General features: G+C 39.9%; 1 protein-coding gene across 1 annotated transcript in view; it reads right to left on the bottom strand.

Moving 5' to 3' along the window:
* Positions 1 to 3,617: 3,617 nt before the first annotated feature.
* Xkr4 (XK related 4) overlaps positions 3,618 to 21,808 on the bottom strand; it is a gene marked incomplete in the record, with an annotated part of 379,561 nt that continues 361,370 nt past the window's right edge. The window contains 2 exon segments of the mRNA XM_055603198.1: positions 3,618 to 8,745; positions 14,997 to 18,564. Coding sequence (XP_055459173.1) covers positions 17,618 to 18,564 — 947 coding nt within the window.

The following is a 21,808-nucleotide window of genomic DNA, read 5'->3' as shown; positions in this document are numbered from 1 at the left end:
GTTGAGGCACGTATGCATCATGTGTATGATCAGGTGACCTACAGAGTCCAGAGGAGGGCACTGGACCCTGTGGAACTGGAGTTATAGTAGTTGTGAGCTAACAGATGTGGGTGCTGAGATCTGAACTCTGGTTCCCACAGTGAAGTCGCTAGTGCCCCTGTGCTGAGCATCTTCTAAGCTTACCCATATTCATTTCTAATATTTCTTGATGGAAATTTCCACACATGTAACTTATTCTTATGTTACCAACATCTTCCAGTGCTCTGTAAACTTGTGGGACTCTACTACTTTTTAGAACAGAGACAAGTTTTTAAAAACTGACTAACAGTTACATGAAATGTGGGGCTACTATGTAGAAAAAGGAAGCACTTAGATGCATCATCTTTTAGAAAATACATTTGTTTGTGGGAAATTTTTCTCATTTAAAGTTAAGCAATTTAGTTTTCCTTTTAAATTCTGGTGGTCAAAAACACTTGTTTTGTTTTACATTGGTTCTAGAAGGGTATCTTTAATGCCTCTAAAAACTAAAATAAGTAAAATAAACATGTAAAGCTGGGTATAGTGAAATATATCTTGAACCCCAGCTAGTTGCTATTCAGAAGTCTGAGTGTGGCAGGAGGACCTCAAGTTTCAGCGTGGGCAACACAGTAAGATGTCTTAAAACAGAAAGACAAAAAAAAAAGTGACGTAGTCTAATCGTAAATGTGTTTCAAACTTGTCAGAACTCAGCGTTGCTTACCTATGGCTTTGGATCCTATTGCCTTAAAAATCAGTCTATGCTCATGCCACTGTCCATCACTTTACGCTAACGGCACTCTACTCTTGGACTTGGAAAGAATGAGGAACAGATTTCTGTTAAAATGACCACAGTGTACTTTATTTAATGATTTTGGTACCTTGTGTTGCAATAAAATAAAAAAAATCTACAAAATCCAAATATATAAAATTTCAAGTTTTCTTGTTTTTTTTTTTTTTAAGTTTTACAAGAAAAAAAAATCAGGTAACCAAGAAAATTTATTCATTATGAAGTACTACTTTCCACTTCATTTCATCACAAATTGTAACTTACTTAACTGACCAAAATAACTATGTTACTGCAGTATATCAAATACTCCACACACTGTGCTTTGACCTAGAGCACTTGGAGTCGCTGCCCAGAGCAGCAGGCTCCAGCCAAAAAAGACACACTTACAATCTGAATGCTATAGGAATGTTTGGATATGTGGGATTAGAATATATATATCTATCTATATATATTTACAAGAAAGAATTTAATAGCTCATTTAATTTTGTTTCAAATTAAATTCCAAATACATTTGTACAATGTTTACAAAGTAAGAGCACAGGACCGGCAGGTTTGCATCCGAGGCCAGGCACCATGCTGTCCAGGGGAATGTCTTCACGTTGCCTGCACACACCTTATTTCTGAAATGAAGAGAGAAACTCAAGAATGGTGGTTATGCTTCAGAATACTATGTACATTTGAAGTCAGGGAGCCCAGAACCTAGTGGCTTGTTCTCTTCAGGTTGCTCTTCATCTACCATCCATATCCTTTTATTCAGAGATAAATTTAAAAAACAAAAATTGGATTGGGCAGAAGGGAGTACAAAATATTTAAGGCAAATTAAGCATTATATATACAGCCTCTCTTTGTGCTGGGTGGAAGTGACAGGTTTTTTTTCTTTTTTTTTTCTTTTTAAATCCCAAACCATGTTTTAAGAACAATCCAAATAAAGCAGAACTGATGGGAGTCGGGTTGCTCATGTTATTTTAAAGTTTTTGAAAGTTGTTTTGCATCAAATAGCCTTTTGACACTTTCAATGAAATAATTTGTTAATTGTGAAGTGAATGGTTTTTTGTGTTTCTAAATCAAACAACAGTAGCTGAGGTAGTTAAATGTGAAATTTACATAACTTAAAAATAACCAAAGAACGAAAAACCAGTGTCAGGAGCCCAGAGTCTTGCGGAAGCCTGCTTCTCCAGTCTTCTCATCTGTAACTAATTTTTTTCACAATGTAAACATTGAAGTCATTATACAACACAGCATTATTTATCATTGCTAGAAATTCCAATCCTAACTGGAAAAGACTGAGGGAAAGTGGTAAAGAACCGAAAAGAGGGATAATAGTCCCTCACATTTACAGTATTTTTGCCTTAGTTGTAAATCCAGGGTACTCTTTGCCTTCAAAGAGGAAAGACATCTCTGGTTTCCTGTTGGCTCTCTCTCTCTCTCTTTTTTCTGAGAACAGGAAGTCATCTTCACACCCATCACTGTGCCTTCTTGGAGTTACTGAGCTATCTGGCTACAGAGAAGAAAAGCAGGATTTATTGTTTGTTTGTTTTAGTAGAAACAAGATTTCCACCAAGGGTAATTATGTCCTCTTCTTTCATGCCTTGTTCATCAGAGAAAGGCATTTTAAGTGGGGCCTAAATAAACAATTGACCCAAGGGTTCATAAAAACCAAACCAAAACAAAAAAGCTTTGTGAAGGTAGTACTTCAGTGACAGTTGACTTTAATAAGCTGGGAGATATTTTCTTTAAGCAGCAGAGAATTTCTCTCTGTGTATCTGTGTTCATCACATACTTGCTGAAAAGAATGTTAGCCAGCTCCAGGCATAAAATTTGGCAGTTGTACTTATGAATAATCAGATATATGATGCTTACAGATTGATGGACCCCTAGCTGAATAATCACATACATCTGTGCTAAAAACTAGTTTTTTGTTTGTTTGTTTGTTTGTTTGTTTTTCCTAAGACATTCTTATTTTCTGGGAGGGCTCTAGGGAGTTCTATGTGAAATAGAAACCACCGAAAAGAGACTCAACTCTTTCCTCCAGCAATGCCTTGTTGCTATGTGTGCCTCCGCGTAGTGACATGTTGGCATGAGGCGTGTGCTTCTCTCTGCCGGTGAAAACTCTAAGCCATTCCTCCAAGGAGCTGCCCAGCTCCCTCTGACATGCTTAAATTTTAGCTTACACTTTGTGATAATATCTCTCCATAGTGGATTCTCTCCACTGCCTCCTGCTAGTTCTAGCAAATCCATTTGAAACTAGACTGAACAGTCAATGTTAGCTTTCTATATATAAAAGCGAATAAAGACAGATGTTTATTTTCATGATAAAATGGACACACTTTTGCATTCTGGGGTAGAAAAAAAATTTGATTTCAGAAGAGGCTAGAAAGCCAGGAATATCCACATTATCTTTTACTCCCTGATTGGCCAGTCTGCAGTGACAGTAACTCTGTTCTGATAGAGCATGTATTTATTTTTAAGACATCACACAGCCTCCAACATAGACATGAACTCAGTGGCTGGCTCCTTGATCACCTCCTCCTGAAGGGGGGCACAGCCTTGCCAGGCCACTGAGGAAAACAATGCAGCCAGTCCTGAGGAGACCTGATAGTCTAGGGTCAGATGGAAGGGGAGGAGGTTCCCCCCTCTCAGTGGACTTGGGAAGGGGCATGGGAGGAGATGAGGGAAGAAGGGTGAGATTGGGAGGGAATGAGGAAGGGGACTACAGCTGGGATACAAAATGAATAAACTGTAATTAATATAAAAAGTAAAAAGAAAAATTTTTAAAAATTAAAAAAAAGATGTTACACAGCTTTCTAAGCTAGTCATGCTTCAGAAAGCTGACTGTCATGTATTGGAAATGTTTAGCCAATTTCAAAATTTAAATCTTTGATTAATTCCATTGGTATTAAATTTTAGAGAAACAGAAGAGATTATATTGGATGACAATATTATATGTAACCCAAGCACAACATAAGTTTGAGTTCACTCCTCAATGGAAAATCTGGAAACTCTTTCATATTTTTAAGACTATGGCACTGATTTTGCAAATGAATACAATTATTAAATAAGGGAACTGAATGGAGCCATGTCACTAAACTATTACCCCTCTTTTTAGCAGAGCTCCATAGGTGTGTTCTTACTTCATAATATTGCCTCTATCACTCAAATGTTTGTAACCCCAAATCATGTTCTTGGCACTTAGTTCTGGCCAAGTTTAGTTGTTTAAGCGAAGGAGTAGACACTGCGTTGCAGAGTTGCACAGAATTTTCGCTGAGGCTGCTTTCCTGGCATCTCTCAATTTTTGTTTAACCTTTTGTGGAACTCACATCTGTGTATTACATTTATGCAAGTTCACACATTTCAATATATTCCTGAATCCCTTGGGCAAGCAGGTCTCTGATATATTTAAAATACATCTATAAAGTAGAGACAGCTTACCTCAAGAGTTCCAAGCAGGAGTAAGGCTCCATATTTTTCTGTTGCTAAGGTTTGTGTTAGAAATGAAATGTAAACCAAGTCAAATTATTCCACACCTAATCTTCATGATATCTGTTATACAGCATCCAGGATTTGATTCCAGAATATCAACTGGCATCACCAGGGCTAAACTGGGGACTCTCCACGGTTCTGACAGGTGGAGCCAGCCAGGCAGACTCCTCAGGGATCAATCAGGAAGAGCCAGGATTTCTAGGTGTATTTATGAACATTTAGTAAAATTCAGTTTGATGAAGAAGAAAATGGTCCATCTAGATGGAGACACTCCATGTCTGTATGAGGAACTCCTTGATCTCATTAGAAAGCTTATACCTTCTACGTAGACCTTTAAGGGGAAAGCTTTCCTGCATTAACCTGCATAGTGGCTGCTTCTCCGACAACTGCAGGTCCCACCCTTCTTATCCCTGTGATGGACACGGTTCTCCCTGTTTCTGCAACTTAGTGATTAGCATGGTGTTCTATAACCCAAGTGTGTTTCCAGCTCTGACCATCTTTACAACACCCTGTGAGGTAGGCAAACAATATCCTCACTCTTTTCCATGGGGAATAAGGAGGCCAAAGTAAGCTTTGAGGTGAAGAAATAGACCTAAGGATTAGAACCCAGGTGTGCACAGACTCCCAGTTTCTTTGCTGCTCTCACCGGATCACATGCCCTCATATCCCTATACCCAAATGGAATATATTCTATACTATAAAGAACATTGTGTCATAGGGTATCTTTAAACGTGTTTGAAATAGTCACAACATTCAACCCAGAGATTTCTGCCTTTCTATTAATCTATAAATTTCACATCAATCACCTCATAATCAAAGACAATAAAAGAAACAGTCTTTCTGGGTGTGATTTGTCAATCAATTGTCACCATTTTTGTTGTAATAGCAGCCAAACATTCTCTCAATAACATACAGGTACAGAGATTGATGATCTAAAATCTCAAGGAAAATGAAAAACAGTATCAAAACCGTCAGTGTACACACCAGCTGTTTCTGGAGGGTCATGGGCACCTGGGCTGTGGCCACAGCCTGCATTCAGATTAGGGTCCAAAACAGTTAGCATAGTGGGTGGACAAACATGGCTTAGTGGTGAGGCTTTGGTGTTCTAAGGAAAGGAGAGACTCAAGAAGGAATTTCATCATCTGTCTCATGGTGTTATTCTTGGCTCTGAGTGTTGAATTTCACACAATCAAAATATTACCTAGGGAGTTAGGGATGTTTGCACTGTCTTTGGAAGTCCATCAAGATGTTTGCATAGCTGAATGCCTCTCGGAGATCTTTGTTCACCTACAGTAAGTGCCACAGTGCAAGTCGTGCAGCTAAAGTGCTCTTAAAGGGAAATAGGCCGGACAGCTTGCGTGTCTTTCTACCAAACTTCAGATCGGTGGGTGAGAGAAGCCCTTGACGTGAGGGCATCCGCAGCTCCACCACCCAGTGTATCAGAAGGGGCAAGACTAGCTTCTCAAGGTTCCCAGGAAAGATCACATCTGGGTCAGTGTGAATATCCTCAGCCCTCCTGCTGGAAAGTGAATTTCCTTTACAGCAATTTTTTTCTCTAGTGGAGAAATATAACAGGGATTAACTGGGAAAATAAAGCAACATTACCATATTCATGGTAACCAGCAAGCAGTGGATAATTTAAATGACATCATCAAATAAAGTCCCCCAAATAAGATAATTTGTTTCATTTAGGGGAAGCAGTCTTTTTCCTCCAACTGCAGTCATAAAATTCACCATGAAGCAACTATATCAAACAACTTAAACAATTTTAGCTTTAAGATATTATAAGGGACACTTAAAATGAAAAAAAAAATCCATTTGAACTTAAAAACTTACGGATTTCATATTCCCTTTAAACTTTTCTGTCCAGTAGATTTTGTAAATGTTTAAGATTTACCAGCAGCAGAAAAACTGATAAAATGATGAAACATAGCAAAGGCTAAAAGAAGTTTCCTTGCTCAGAAAAGGCAGTGGAAGGCCTCCAAGAATGGCCACTTTCAAGGAAGTCCTCATGCAGTCACGTATAGAACACCCTAGGCACAGGCAACCAACCTCTTCCAGTCAGGCATTTTCAGAAAGTAAATAAAAATAATCGCAGTGGCTCTGTATTGTTTATGTCTCTTTGTACAATAAAGAGACTTTTAGCAGCAGAATGTTGCCAGCAGAAGAAAGGTATCTGGAATACAGGAGCAGTTTGTCTCTCCACCCACCGCACAACAGGATGGAAATCTCTATGCTTCAAACATCTGGATGCTTCCAGAGAAATTCCAGATGTGTGCTAGTGCAAAACCACATGTGCTGCTTGAGTGACCAACCTCTTGATTTTTCATAGGGATATCTGCATTCATGTCGGCAGTCTTTCCTTTCTGATGATGCTGCACTGCCTACTTTGGTTTGGTGAAAATGGTTCAGCAATCACCTGGAAAATTCAAATGTTGAAAGCCGGCAAATGAAAAGAAATTCAGTCATGAGGAAAATGTCAGAACTTCGGGGTGATCAACGGTCTAATTTTTTTTTTTTTTTTTTTTTTTTTTGGTCTAGGTGGAAAAATTACCTAACTCTCCCTTTATTTCCTTCTATTTTTCTGAAAATTATTCTCTCTCACAGGACTTATCAGTCTGGGAATAGATACACAGATGAGGTAACTGACTGATAGAATTAGGATTCAAACTTTTGCAGAAAAGATGATACTGGTCAAACTGGGTTGAGCATGTTTGAACACGGGCCTGTTGTGATGTTATGATATATTTACAGTGGGTTGATGAGTAAGGCCATGGTAACCCTGAATCTTATTGTTATTAAAAGAGGGATAATTAAATAGTCTACGTCTAATAAGCAAGAGTGATTTATCAGAAGCTCTTGATGTACAGAGCATTCCAGGGTCCACTAATCAAGAAAAACCCTCAGGAGGGAAGGCCTTCTTAGAAAAAGCCAGTCTTGATATGAAGCTTCCTATATGACCTCCATCTTTCCATGTTGAGCAGGCCTTGTTATTTCATAAGGAGACATGTACATAATTATCTAATGACAGAGATTAATTTTTGTGTCTACTTTGTAAAAAGGCAAGTGTTCTCAACAAGTGATTAACAGGTTTTCTTGGGCCTCTACATTGGTAGAGATCTTTGGTCCTGGTATTCAGCACTCCCACAGTCACACTTATTCCTGACCTGTGATAGAGAAGACTGTTAGTGCCCCTATGTTCCTGCAGTTAACCAACTCAATACATATTACACAGGAGGCTGTAGGTTCAGGACATGAGCATTTTCTTCAACTTGCTAGTTATGGTTGCCTGGCATGTGAGAGTAAGTCACACAGTAGGAGGAGGCTGCCTTTCTACCATTCAATTTTAGTGGTTATACCCAGAGACAGTTCTGAGAAAAGACTTGCCTGGACCTGAGAGCTGATGGCCAGGAATGCCACTCAGAAGCCCTAGAAAAATCTCAGGTAGAACCACCAAGATGCTTGTGTAGGGAACACAATTGTCCCTGATCCATCCTTTTATCTTTTTTTCTGGAGTGTTTAAATGGATACACTTGATGACTTTCACTCATTTACCTAGATCTAACCTCTAAAACTTTTGCCAAAAGATTAGACAGAAAAATTACCAAGACCACAAGCACTCGGACTCTTGTATACTCTAAAACTATATCTGAACTTCTGACAACTTTGTTTTCACCTTTATTTGAAAAAGAGAAATGGAAGGAAACATGGTTGGAAAATCTCAGTATACCTGTTTTTTTGTAAATGAAAATGTAGGCATTAAGGCCATTTGGTTGGTCGTTTTTAACCAAGATTTTATGTGATCTGAAAAGCCATAGGCTAGTAAATTCCTTGTAGAAGTGGATATTGGTGTGGGACTGGTGATGTCACCAAGTAGGAAGGCAGGCGTCAAGTCTCTCTATACACTTGTGCAGATTTAGCCTCTGAAACTGAATTATAAATCAAAGCATTACACATTGGTTATCATAATGCTGACAATGGAACAAATTAAAAGCAGTGAATGTACTCAAGAGAGAGCAGGTATTAACAAATGACAGACTTTTCATTTCCAAACAAGTGGGTTTCAATCCACTTGAAGCAAGTCCCTTTGACCCATCACCATTCCTCTGAGATATACAAACTCCCAGGAATCCATTGGCTGATTTTTTTTGAAAGCAGTTCTTACTGGAAAAAAAATAGAGAGAAGATGGATACCATGGACATTGATAGCATTTGTGTTGAGAGACCAGGTAGCAAAATTTCCTTAGGTCTACTTCTTAGAGGTCTGTCTCTTCAGTCCTGGACACACCAGGGCACAGTGCTGAGCCAAGTGTTCCTTTCCCATTACCTCTAATGGTCATGTTCTCTTCCAGTAGCTTGGTTACAATGTTAAAAGTCAAGAATTTGCAAGATTAAAGTGTCTGTTGGATTAATTAATTGCAACTCATCTCCAGTAAAAGTTGATAAGTTCCAAGATGTTTCTGTAAAAAAAGAAGAAGGGCATAAAGGCATTAGCAGGCTGAGCTGTGTGACAGCCTGGACTATGTCTGTGGGTCCTGGCTCACTGCATTCTTCAGCTCTCTTCACAGAGCTCCTTGCTTCTAATTCAAACAAAGATAATGTTTCACTCCAACTCTTTGAAACAGACTTTGGAGACCTACTCTTTCCCTCATTATGAATAACACATTCGGTGGGTCCATGAGAGAAGTTGAGTATTTTAGTGTTTTGAAATCAGGTTCTAAAATGACTTTTTTTTTTAAACCAGCTGGCTAGTATCCTCTGGTTACAAGGGGATGACCTATTTTTTTCTGCTTTGAGGAAATCATAAGGGCTCTAGAAAGCCACAGGTCAATGTTTAATTGCTGTGTGAACTTCATGGTGCCCAAGACACTCAAATCAAGTGTTGGCTTCCCAGTCACAGTGCTTGAAAGCATTAAGACACTTTGCTAGTTTGTAATAAAAACAGAAATTTCTTACAGTGGTGGAAACTCAAAATATATTTTCAACACACTTAGGGGTATCTTAGAACTTACTGATAATGAACTAATTTGAAGTAATTAAAAGTGTTGATTGGATACAACTCCATGCCAGAATGCCACTGCAATAGTTAAATTACCTTAAATACAACATCTTCATTTGTTCCTATTTGTAACACTTGAAGTAAGAATTTGATTAATTCCACTTTAATGCAAATTAAGCAGTAGAGAAAGAAAGGGCAAACCTGTTTAATTTGGTAGATGGAAGTATAATAAAAACACAAAACCTCCTGTTTTCTGAAACTCTAATAACAGAGTAGGTGGCACGCTTTAATCATATCACAAAAGAATTTTTTTTGTTATACCATGCTGCTAATATGTACTTATTGTTTTAATTATTTAGTTTGATGTCAAATGAGATTTTTGTTCTGCAAGTATTTCATCAGTAACTATATGTGTCTATATGTCTAAAAAAAGTGATAACCTATAGGTGAACACAATGATGGCTTGAACCTCTGTGGTCAGGATATAGCATCCCTATTGCCGTCCCTCCCTTATTAAATGTGAAGTGGCACCACATTTAAGTAGTTGCCTCATGTCTGCCACTGTGGGCCAAGAACTTATTGGTAGAGCTACAGGAAAGTCCTAGAAAAGCTCATATTTCTTTACCATTTGAATGTAGCATTATGAATAGATGGCGGTAAGAGAAAAGTCAGTGTGCTAGAGCATAACTGTTTAGAGATGAAGCCTGGGAACCAGGTGACCAGCTAAGAACCCACTGTGAGTTGCTGACATGCATGGCTGGCTGTTTTGTACCTGTTTATGGTCTAATGGCTGCCTTCACAGGGTTGGGCTTGATGAATACATGACCAAGGGAATCAATAAGGGTTTGAATATGTGACACTGATTATAAAACTCACCTGATATCAGTTGTTCCATCTGTAAATTAATGTGGGTTTCCTTCAATATTCTGTTAAAGTAACTGACCTCAAATTTAACATAAGTTCCTCCAGACCTTTTTAAACTAGCGTCGGAAGGTAAGACACTGCTTTGGCTATGTCATTGAAACTGAACATCGAGAGGATTTTAAAAACAAACGGCTGGGTTGGAAAACTGTTCGGCTTATTATCTGCTAAATATTTAGCACTTGTTAAAGCAACATGCACAGTTTCTATATAATGCTTGTTCCTGTGCACTGGCCTCGATGGGTGGGTCAGCACTTGGTCATATATTTCATTGCCTTTAAGTTAGGAAGGAAGAGAACATGCTAAATGCTTTAGGATTCGGCAAATAATTGATAAACACTTGGTATATTCTTTGAATCTAACTCTTCAATTTGAGACATCATTTCTAGATTAGGTATAATGCTTTAAAAATCTTCTAAAACATTAATTTAGTGACATATAAGATGTTAAACAAAATTTAGTAAAATATAGCAATGGAAATGAATTAGCTTATAATATAAAAACAATGTCATATCAAAGTTTTGATTAGTTAATTTTCAGTCTGTCTAAATGGATAATAATGGGAGACATGGATAGAATACAAGGAAAAAAATCCCCAGGTTACTTTTAATTTCAGACATCATTTAGTGCAGGGTAGGGTCATGGAATGGGGACTGCTGTGTAAAAACAAAACAAAACAAAACAAAACAAAACAAAACAAAACAAAACACTGACCACCCACAATAAGTGAGACCTGAAGTAGTGTTCAGGTTCTTGTGATAGAGACTTCCACTTCTCACCATTGAAAGGTCTTTTAGATTTTCATTTTGGCAGACATATTTGAGTTTTATGAAGTGTTCCTGAAAAAAAAAATTGGAACATAATTCTGTTTTTCCATTTAACTTGCAGAATCAAAAGTAGGCTTTGATGGAATAGCCACTGTTCTCGGAAATCTTCCAGTTGGTAGAAGCTGGGCTTAACTTTCATCTTCATGTTTCTATAGCTTACCTGTTGTGCATTGGCAAGCCACTTACCAGCTTTGGGCTGAAGCTGTGCCGTCTGAAAATGATGTCATTTACTGGTGGCTGTGAGGGGTAGTGGGATCCCAGAGGTAAGGGTGGTCAGTAGAGTGCTAACATGTTGTAAATTCCTAATAATGATACTCTGCCTGATATGGAAGTCAAACAGCAAGGAAATCTATATGCAAACAAAATAACCAAAGTAACATTCAACTTAGTTTGTTTCTGAGGCTGTGTTATATCAGTGTAATATGTAAGTGTTTTAATGAAATTATTAGGCAAGTCAGAAGCAGTCAGCATCCTTGAGTAGCAAAGCCTGGGACATGCAGGTTGCTAAGCTTTGCATTTCTGCAACTATTACTACATACAATATAATAAGAATCTAATCACTGCTTCCTCATGGAATCAAGAGGAAGGGTCAGGTAGACCTGAGGTTATCTAATGCCTTGACCACTCCTTCAGGAGTTTCTTAGCCCCTGTGGGCACGTGGCTTCATGCCACTTTTTACATTTGGCTCTCTGGTGTAGTAGCTGCTTGTGAGCTAGCCTAATTGCTACAATTAGTAAAATTAAATGACTCATTACATTTTTATCCAATTCCACCCACATGCTGCAGTTTTACTTTTGAATGGGTAATGTCGAGGCTGTTCATCACAGGAAAGTACACAGAGTCTTGTTATAGGCCCATTTTCAGGACAGCAACTGAACAAGGCCTGCCAACAGAGAGCTTTGTGGTGGCCTGATGCTACTACAGGAGACTGGGAGAGGAGAAAGGACGTGACCCAGTGGTTGAGTAATCTCTCACCTGGATACAGGTTGGGGAAAGTGACTCAGCAATGAGGACTAAAGTGAAGTTACCTATTCCTAGTCACTTTCAAAGCATCAAATTTTGGGTAACAGAGGGGTGTCTTAAGCTAAAGCTGGCAGAAGTAACAACTTTGACTATTTTCAAAAGTGACACCAGATTCCTGGTCAAAGGAATGTGAAATGATTTGTGTCCATCACTAAAATTATCACAACGTCCGTGTCAGTCCTGCTGTGTTGTCAGCTTCTGCCTCCCTCATCCTCACAGAATCAGATTCTAAAAGACAGTTGAAACTATTTTTAAAAGAGGCTTTAAGGAATTCTCCTTGGAAACATAAAAATTCAGGCATCTCACGCAAGCTCTATATAGAAACAGTCATGGCTAATGGCAAAGATACGTGGAGAATTCAAGGGAGCATATATTTAGTCTAGAAAGTGGTTCATTAGAATAAACTCACTGGATTTTTGTCTAAACATTGTGTCAGAATTTGCTTCCACTCTAGTGCATTTGAGAGTAGCTATCACCTCACACAACTGTGTATAGACATAAAGGTTGTCCTTGGCTTAATCAACATGTTCAGGGAACTCTGAAGAGACACAAAACTAGTCTATTAAGCCACTTAAAAAATGAAATGCTTAAGGATGAAAAGGTTCACTCAAGCCAGGAGCAAGGAATTGCATGTCATATAGGCACGAACTGTATGGACAGCTGATTTTTTAAAAAAGGAATAAATAAAAGGTTCTTGTCTCAAAGGTCACATGTCAATAATATGTCACTTCCTATACATTAAATAGCAGAACATACTTCATATTTTAATCTTTATGTTAGCAACACACCTATAGTGATTTCAGAAAGTCGTGGAGATTTAAGCCATTCCCATTCATTTTTAAATTTGTGTGTGTGTATGTACTTGTGTGTGTGTATGCTTATATGAGTATCTGTCTGTGTGTGTTTATCATGGGTGTGGAAGGACACATGTGCCATGGTGTGTGTATAGGGGTTAAAGGACAACTTTGTAGAGTTGGATCTCTCTTTACACTATTCCATGAGTTTCAGAGATCAAATTCAGGCCAGGTTTGCATCTTTTTACAGTTATTAGATTTATTGCTGGGCCATCTTATAGGCACAAAACTCTAAAAAGCTATCATCTATCTATCCATCGTCTATCTATCTATCTATCTATCTATCTATCTATCTATCTATCTATCTATTTATCTATTTATCTATCTATCATTTATCTAGCTATTTATCAATCTATCTATTATCTATCATCAATGAATCTATCATCTATCTATCTAGACTCTATTTGTATCTATTATCATCATCTACCTATCATCTATCATTTGCTCTGTCTACTTAATGCATACAGGTTTGGCCATGCACATGACACGACATGTATGTGGGAGTCAGGGGACAACTTGATGACGTCAGTTCTTCCTTCTACCATATGAGTTCTGAGGACTGAACTATCAGGCTTAATGGGACCTTGGCCTGCCTGCTAAACTATCTTCACTTCACTTCACTTATGAATAGCAGGGTAAACTGGGTGTTTAGGGATTCACTATTATACATTTATCCTCAGATTAGTTATTTTCAGATTATTTTTTAATTTGTCTGTCGATAACACTTGAATTGCAGCATCTCAGCCTCTTGATAAGGGGAATCTTTCATCTGTTGGGCTAATAGTATTCTCCACAAATGAATTTTCATGGAGCATCTAAAAAGGCAGTTCCTGAACTGGACAAGACACAGGTAAGTAGAATAATGTGTATAGGGAATGTAAAGGACATAATTTCTTGGGATTCAGACTTTGATAGGCATGGAAAATTGCTTTTCTTCTACATAAATGGAGTCTCAGCATGGTTCATGTATATATATCTGGGTTCTTTAAGTATGAGTTAACTTATAAATGCTAACTAGAGAGGTTTTTGTCTTAAAAAAATCACCACCCTGTGCAAACATTTTTACTATAAGGTAGCAAGCTCATGCCTTTATTTTTTTCTTTGTCAGGAGATTTTTTTTTAAAAAATTATTTATTACAATTTATTCATTTTGTATCCCACCCTTGTCCCCTCTCTCTTCCCCTCCCAATTCTGTCATCCCTCCCTCTTCTCTTCCCATGCCTCTCCCCTAGTCCACTGATAGGGAGGTCCTCCTATCCTTCTATCTGACACTAGCCTATCAGGTCTCATCAGGAATAACTGCATAGTCTTTCTCTGAGGCCTGGTAAGAATACCCCCTTTCCCCAAAGGGAGATGCTCAAAGAGCCAGCCACTGAGTTCATGTCAGAGACAGTTCCTGTTCCCCTTACTAGGGAACCCACTTGGAGACTAAGCTGCCATAGGCTACATCTGTGCAGGAGTTCTAGGTTATCTCCATGAATGGTCCTTGATTGGAGTATCAGTCACAGAAAAGACCCCTAGGCCCAGATATTTTGGCTCTGTTGCTCTCCTTACGGGGTTCCTATTCCCTCCAGGTCTTTCTATCTCCCTCTTCTTTCATAAGATGCTGAGACTCTTAGCCAAACTTTGGGCAGAGTGCAAGTTCCTGCTTTCAGGTGAATTAAAGTGTATTCAGACCCAGGAAGTCTCAGCTCAAGATAAAGAGGCCCTTATTTCCATTTGTATGCTAGCCATTGCTCACCCCCTTTGATCATTTTCTAGCTACTTTGTGCAGAGCCTCATATCCTATGAAAATAACATTTTAGGAAGAATGAAAATTGTTCCTTTGTGCATTAATGATGCCTCGTTGAACCCTGCCTTGTGTTTATATTCTACAACAGCCTGATGACAGTATGTGCTTTCTGGATCAGCAGAGCAAGATTAAGTCCTGCTGGAGTGATATTTTGATTGTTGTTGTTTGCTTTTCTATTTGATTACTTACATTACTATCAAGACAGAGCACAGCACACAACTGCCTACTCCCACACCTGTTCTAACCCTTAGCATGTCACAGGTGAGATCAAATTGGGAAGTAGCTTAGAACTCACGTGATGGAAGAGTGGAGGCTCCTGTTGGATTGGTTGGCTGGACACTGTTTCAATGTAACCGTTATTCACTCACAGAATCAAAGTTGCAGTCCACCTGGGAAGGTCAGTTCAGAGCGCATCAGTTAGAAGTTGTCTCCGAACTAATGAAGTTAATAACTCATGGTTCTGCAAACCAGCGAAGTATCTGCCCAAATTCTTGTGATTCCCTTCTACAGCGGAATGGGATGTGTCCACCACTTGGTAGAAGCCGAGTGTCTTCCTGGAGCGTTACTGTGGCAAGGTAATACTTCTTCATTTCAACAAAAGATTAGTGTATTGTAGTGGAAATCTTGCTTGAAGGGTCAAATCATTCAGTATTAGGAAATATGTCTGATAAAAATCGTCTGTCTTAAAAAGTTGCTTTGGGACTTTGTACCAAAAGAAGTCCAAGATTGAGCCCTCTGTCTCTTGCTGTGGATGTCACTTCAGGGTCAAGTCTTTGGACGACACATCCATTTCAGGTGGTGGCTCTAGATATTGACTATTTTAAGTGAATATTTGAATGAAACTGACTTTCTTCCTTCTTTTTGTGTGACTTGACTAATCTTTAATATATCAGCTGGGTTAGTATAAAACCAGGCAGGAAAGTTTAAGACATCTTCCACTGTGGTCAGGTTGTTCTAATGGATGGATGAAAGAAATCACATCTTTGATTTCCTGGGAGACATTGGCCAGTCTTCACAAGCCCTTTCTGATTAGGTTACTTCCATCTTCACTTGATACTCTGATAGCACCCCTGTGCAGGTTCTTGGGGACATCAAATTGCAAAAAGTAAGGTGATCTCGCCAGAGACAAGTGTTTTCAATCTGCCGAGGCAAGCTGATGGATTTGTAGACAAGATTCTGATATCCCAAGTGAATATGACATTTAACATATTTTAAATAACTCCAAGTCTATAAAAAAAGCAACGATGCCTATATGTACACCCTATATTTTTATTACAAAAATATTGAAATAATCCATGAGTTATTCCACTCTGCACCAACTATAAAAAAATACTATCAAAGTTTGACCGGCACTTTTAATGCAACAAAAAGCACCATGACCAAGGACACTGAGAAAAGAAAGCGGGAATGTTTACTTGCTGTACGGAGGTATTTAAAACTCAGAAGCTTGTAAGAGCGCGACTTTACAGATGATTGGAATACAAATCTTAGCTGATGGAGTGGTGAGCCCTCAAGCAGCCCAGGCAGTTCTCTCACAGCATACATGCTGCATCTGTATGCTCACACTTGCCAAAAGGTGTCCCAGCTTCTCTAGGAGACACATCACTTTGACCTTGGATGGGAGAGGGTAAGTCTGTACACAGCAGAAAACCGGATTATTCTTCTCTGGTTTGCTCTGTGACACCGCTTATTCCCAGTTTTGGGGGATTCCATATCAGTTCTGTGATTGGACAAAGTTTGGCACTAGAAACGTGACATGTGGTTTCCAGAATCACACCTGCTGACCCATGCTCGTTCTGCACTTGGAAACAGACCTGGAAACAGCACCTTTTCCTCTCCCATGGCTCTGCGGGTGCATTCCAATTTGAGCTGCACACACCGGAGAATCTGACTCTCATATCGTCCCTCCCCCAACTGCTCTTTGTATTTTTGCAATTCAACACTGAATCCTGATTATTATTTAATTTATATCATTGATATTGAGCTCCTTGGTCTCATCAAAAGCCATACATGTGCTGCATAGAATTTCTGTCATAAAGGGTGTTCTCAACTGCAAAACCGAAAGTAAAAAACAAATCCTGAAAAGTATAGAAAAAGAATCATTCCATCAATGCTAGTACGAGTGTAAACACTTGAGTCTTGCTGTCCACTCTACAGGCTTTGCCACAGATGCTACTGGCTTACAAATGAGAAAACGATTTATCGAACCTTTCCAAGCATACTGCTTTTTTTCCTGGAGTCTGTTGTTAGCTTTGCATCAAGGAAATCACCTAAGCTTTTTTTTTTTTTTTTTTTTTTAGATTTATTTTTAGTTTATGTGTGTGGGTGTTTTGCCTGCATATATGTCTGTGCACCAGGTGTGTGCACTGCCTGAGGAGGCCAAAAATGGGCACTGTGTCTCCTGGAGCTAGAATTTCAGTGAGCTGCCGAGTGGGTGCTGGGAATCAAACCTGGGTCCTCTGGAAGAGCAGTCAGTGCGCTAAACCACTCAGTCATCTTTCCAGCCCCACCTTGACTCTTTTGGTAGAGGGCTGGTTGTGGTGATGGTGGTGGTGGTGTGTGAACACATTTATGCAAAAATCAGTAAACGCCATCAAAATACCCTAATGATTAGAGGCAACATTTTTCATAATAATTGTACCTCCAGTGAATGTGCCCCTAGCCTGCGCTGGAGGATTTTGGTAGCAACAGTCATACTAAGCTGGCATTGCCCCTCAAGGCAGAGTAAGGGACTCTCAGCACTGCTGGCTTGAATGGACTCCAGCAGCAGGCAGTCAGCTGATGGAAGATCAAACCATACCATGACAATGTTTGGACTAAGAACATATAGCTCATTGCCCTTCACTTGGATAAGGTGTCATTATTGCCACAGCCCTGCTGTCACCCTTTCATGTGGACATTGTGGCTCCTTCTGTCTTATAAAGTGGTTTCATATTCCAGCCTCTCCTGAATAAGGGCATCGTCTTTGTACTGCAGCCTTGGAGGAGATGGGGAACATTCAAAGGCTAAAATGGCCTTTCTCAGGCTTCGGTCCAACACGTGTCTCTCCCACGCTGGGTACCTATTCCTGAACAGGTCAATTTTAATGACTGATTCTTCAATCCGTGGTGGTCGAGATGATGGCGTGGGTGGTGCAGTTGGTCTCACCTGAAACACAGGTACACATCCATCCCGCTCTGCAAATTTCTGATCGCGGTCACCGGCCACACTGCGGTTGTTGGAAATGGAGCGCAGTGTGCTAGTGGCCACTTCCGGAGGCAGAGAGAAGGCAGTGGCAGGGTCGTCACAAGCACAACTTGGTGACTGCCCAAATCGGGGCCCGTTGGGATGGAAGAAGGCATAGTACATCAGCATAAAAACAACACCTGTTAGAAAGCTGCTGAAAACCACGCACAGTGCAGGGATGGCAAACGCATCCGCAATCTGGGGAGCTTTGTAGAGGTACCAGAGTGCACTCAAGGCTGTGTTTTCCAAGAGGATTACAAAATAGTAAATGAACAGCCTGCAGCGTGTCCTGCCTTCCTTGACATTGAACCAGCTGAAGATGTAGACAATGCCCACCACCATGTCGAACACAATCTCTTCCCATTTGGTGATGCAGAACTCGGTCTCACAGTGGACAATCCAGAAGGTCATGACACACCAGTGGAGGACAATGAATATTCCAAAGTACAGCTGGAAAACAGAGGCAAAGAGGGCGAATGTGATGACCCTGGCGGCGATGGTGAAGAAATGCCAGCAGAACTGGATGATGACGGCCATGTAGCTGATGGGCTTTTTGTCATCTCGGGAGTCCCGGAGAGCCTTCTGGTAGGAGGCTAGGGCCCAAGCCAAGGACACGAGGGAGGCTGCTGCTGTGAAACCTGCAAAGGCGAACGGGAAGAAATCTGTCAAAAGCGTGAGGCAGTGATGATGCAGGAAGTCAAGTCACATGGGCCTGGTGGCTTGGGACAGATTAGCTCAAGCGCAGCAGAGCCTATTAAACTTCTTTAACTAAGGTAAACAACCACATGGAAATCCTAGTAACTGACCTCTGTAAAGTGACAAACATCCTGAAAAGACTGAGTTAAAGGGAACACAAAGCCAGCACAAGGTCCGAGATCTGGAAATTTGGTGGGGCTAGCTTACAGTGTGTTTGTATTAGTTGACCAAGGGCCCTGCTCCCTTTAGCAGGGAAATGGCCGTGTGCTAGAGGCTGAGAATTGGCCATCGCTTTGGCTTGAAAACATATAGGCCAGTGTCTTTGTTTAAAAGTGCTGATCTCCAACCTTCCTACCAGCTTGGGGGTAGGAAGGGTTGGGTGCTCAAAAGGGACAGAAATGAAAGAAACCAGACAGACTAGCAGCTGGCTTGCTTTCTTGCTTCCAAGATGAGAATGATGTAATGTATTTCCAAAGGCAGCTACTCCTTCTTTATGTTAAAGACCAGAGCCCATGGAACAAGATTGTCTTATTTCTTGTGACACCTGCTATGCTGTTCCTCTTTTTTTTTTTTTTTTTTTTTTTTTTTTTTTTTTTTTGCTGTTCCTCTTAATGTCATCTAGCATGCTCCTGGCAGATTGGCACCTGCTTACTGCCTTCTCCTTGAAGAAAGAAATGTCTGTCATTTCCCTCAGGTTTTTTTATAAATTAAAGAGCATACAAAAATCAGTTTTTAGCCACTTTTCATAATTTTAGCCACTTTTCATCAGCTCCACTTGGCTAGTATTTTGTACAAAAGCAGGATCTTTCTAACGTTTTCCCATACTGTCTCTCTCCACTGTGGCTCAAAGTTCATGTGTATGGTTGAGATGTGGACAAAGTTAACCCTAAAGTACAAAGCCTCACAGGAGAGACTTTTGGAGAATTGTGTTTTGACAATCTGCATGGCAGCTGGCTTGCTTCAGGAGCAAAGACAAACTTTTCCAAGACTGAAAACGCCTCATGGCTTGTAAAGTTCACCTTGTTTTTCCCTCACCAGACCTGTCACTAATCATGGGTGGACTGCAGCATAGTTTCTCTTCTTTGGAAACAATAGAAAGTATGGAATTGGCACTTAAAAATACTTTTATTGTTGAAACCTTGCTTTCTCTCACTCATGAGAAATGAATTTTTAAACTATGACAGAAAAGAGTAAATGGAAAACATACCACCGAACTCCTGCAATCACTTCTAACCTTTTCGATCAAGGCAAATGCCCCCAAATATTTATAAAAGAGTTTCTTATAGTAACTTCTCACCCTTCTCCAAATGAATGAAGCAGAAAATCTGTTCATTTTTGTGGGCACAGGAACTTTAGAATTTTTTTTTTCGTCAGCACACACAAGCTAATTGTTAGAAGTCTTAGTCAGCCATGAACAGTCAGAGATCACTACACAAAGTAGTTTACGATAATTCCATTTCTTTGCATTGGAAAACATCAATTACAGGACAGTCAGGAATGAAGAGAAGGAAGAGTTATTAAAAAAAACAGAGAAATGAGAGGATGGAAAATAATAAGGTGACAAGATCATAATGTGACCAACATACTTATGAGGAATTTGTGATCAAAGAACAAATATTGTGCCATTTTAATCTCAGCATCTGTACTGCCCCGCCTTAGAGCTGCTCATCTTCTCTCTTTATCTGCGCCGCTTGCAGAATGACATCCCAAGTCACCATTTTTTGAGACAGCCACACATGGGCTAGCCTCAAGTTCCCAGTCCTCCTGCTCATTCCTGAGCACTGGCGTTACTGTATGCTGCAAGAAACTTCTTGACTAGATTGTAGCCTCTATTTTTCTGGTGGGTCCTGAGCATTTAATGTACTGTGAAGCCATTGTCTCTTTCCATGTTCTAGCTTTCTTCAAAATGTGCTCAAGTGCAGAACATCTGAGACAGCCAATTGCTTATGGCCAGGCTTCTGCAGACCAAAGAACCCTTTTACCTGATCTGGGAAGTCGTTACTCATGTCTGTTCTCTAAAGCTTTGAAGCCCCCCCCAAAAAAATCTTAAAAGCTCCTAAATTTCCAAGTTTTGGTGTGCTTACATGACACTACAGGTGGAAAGCTTTCCATCTGACCTCATGGGACGGGTCATAATCAAGATGCAGGTACACTAAAAATACTGTGTAAAGGGACCTTTAGAGCATGCAAACAATGCATATAGGAAACAAATGAACTTGGTTCGACTTGAATCTCATGTTAAAAAATGTATAAACATTGTCTAAACAAATATTCTGAATTTCTCCACCATAATTCAAAATTTGAAACAGTTCTGGTTTTAACTCTTTTAGAGAAAGTCTCTAATATGTAAGCACAAAGTTACCTGTTGTCAAATGTAAACACAGATATAATTAATTGCTTCCAAGATTTCCTGTAATCCCCACGAGCAATTCTGCCTGTTTGACACACTGGGAATTGAAGATAACAGGCTGGAAGTACAAAAGGGAACACTTTGACTTGCTTTGATTTCTGCATGCATGACTTAGGTGTACTGGAAAGACATTCATGCCAATCTTGACTCCTTCCATTTTTTTCTTTTTTTTTTTAAATTTTATTTTTTTCTTATCAGTTACATTATATTAACTCTGTATCTCAGCCGTGTCCTGCTCCCTCATTCCCTCCCAATCCCACTCTCCCTCTCTCTTCTCCACCGTGCCCCTTTCCAAGTCCACTGATAGGGGGGACCTCCTCCCCATTCATCCAATCCTGTTTTATCAGGTATCTTCAGGACTGGCTGCGAAACCCTCCTCTGTGGCCTAACAGGACTGCTCCTTCCTTGGGGGGGTGGGGAGGTCAAAGAGCCAGTTATTGAGTTCCTGTTAGAAATAGTCCTTGTTTCCCTCACTATGGGAAACCAATTGGTTACTGAGCTACCACAAGCTACATCTGAGCAGAGGTTCTAGGTTATATCCATACATGGTCCTTGGTTGAATGTCAGTCTCAGAGAAGACCCTGTGCCCAGATATATTTGGTCCTTGTGGAGCTCCTATCCTTTCCACATCACACAACTCCCCTTCTTTCATATGATTCCCTGTACTATGCCGAAGGTTTGGTCATAAGTCTTTGTATCCGCTTTGAAAACACTGCTAGTTAGAGTCTTTCAGATGCTCCCAGTAGACTCCTGTCATACGTTCAATGCACATCCCA

Source organism: Psammomys obesus, unplaced genomic scaffold (genome assembly GCF_907164565.1).
Source record: "Psammomys obesus unplaced genomic scaffold, mPsaObe1.curated_primary_1811, whole genome shotgun sequence".
NCBI lineage: Eukaryota > Metazoa > Chordata > Mammalia > Rodentia > Muridae > Psammomys > Psammomys obesus.
Note: the sequence above shows the minus strand (reverse complement) of the source record. Positions and strands in the feature narration are given on the sequence as shown.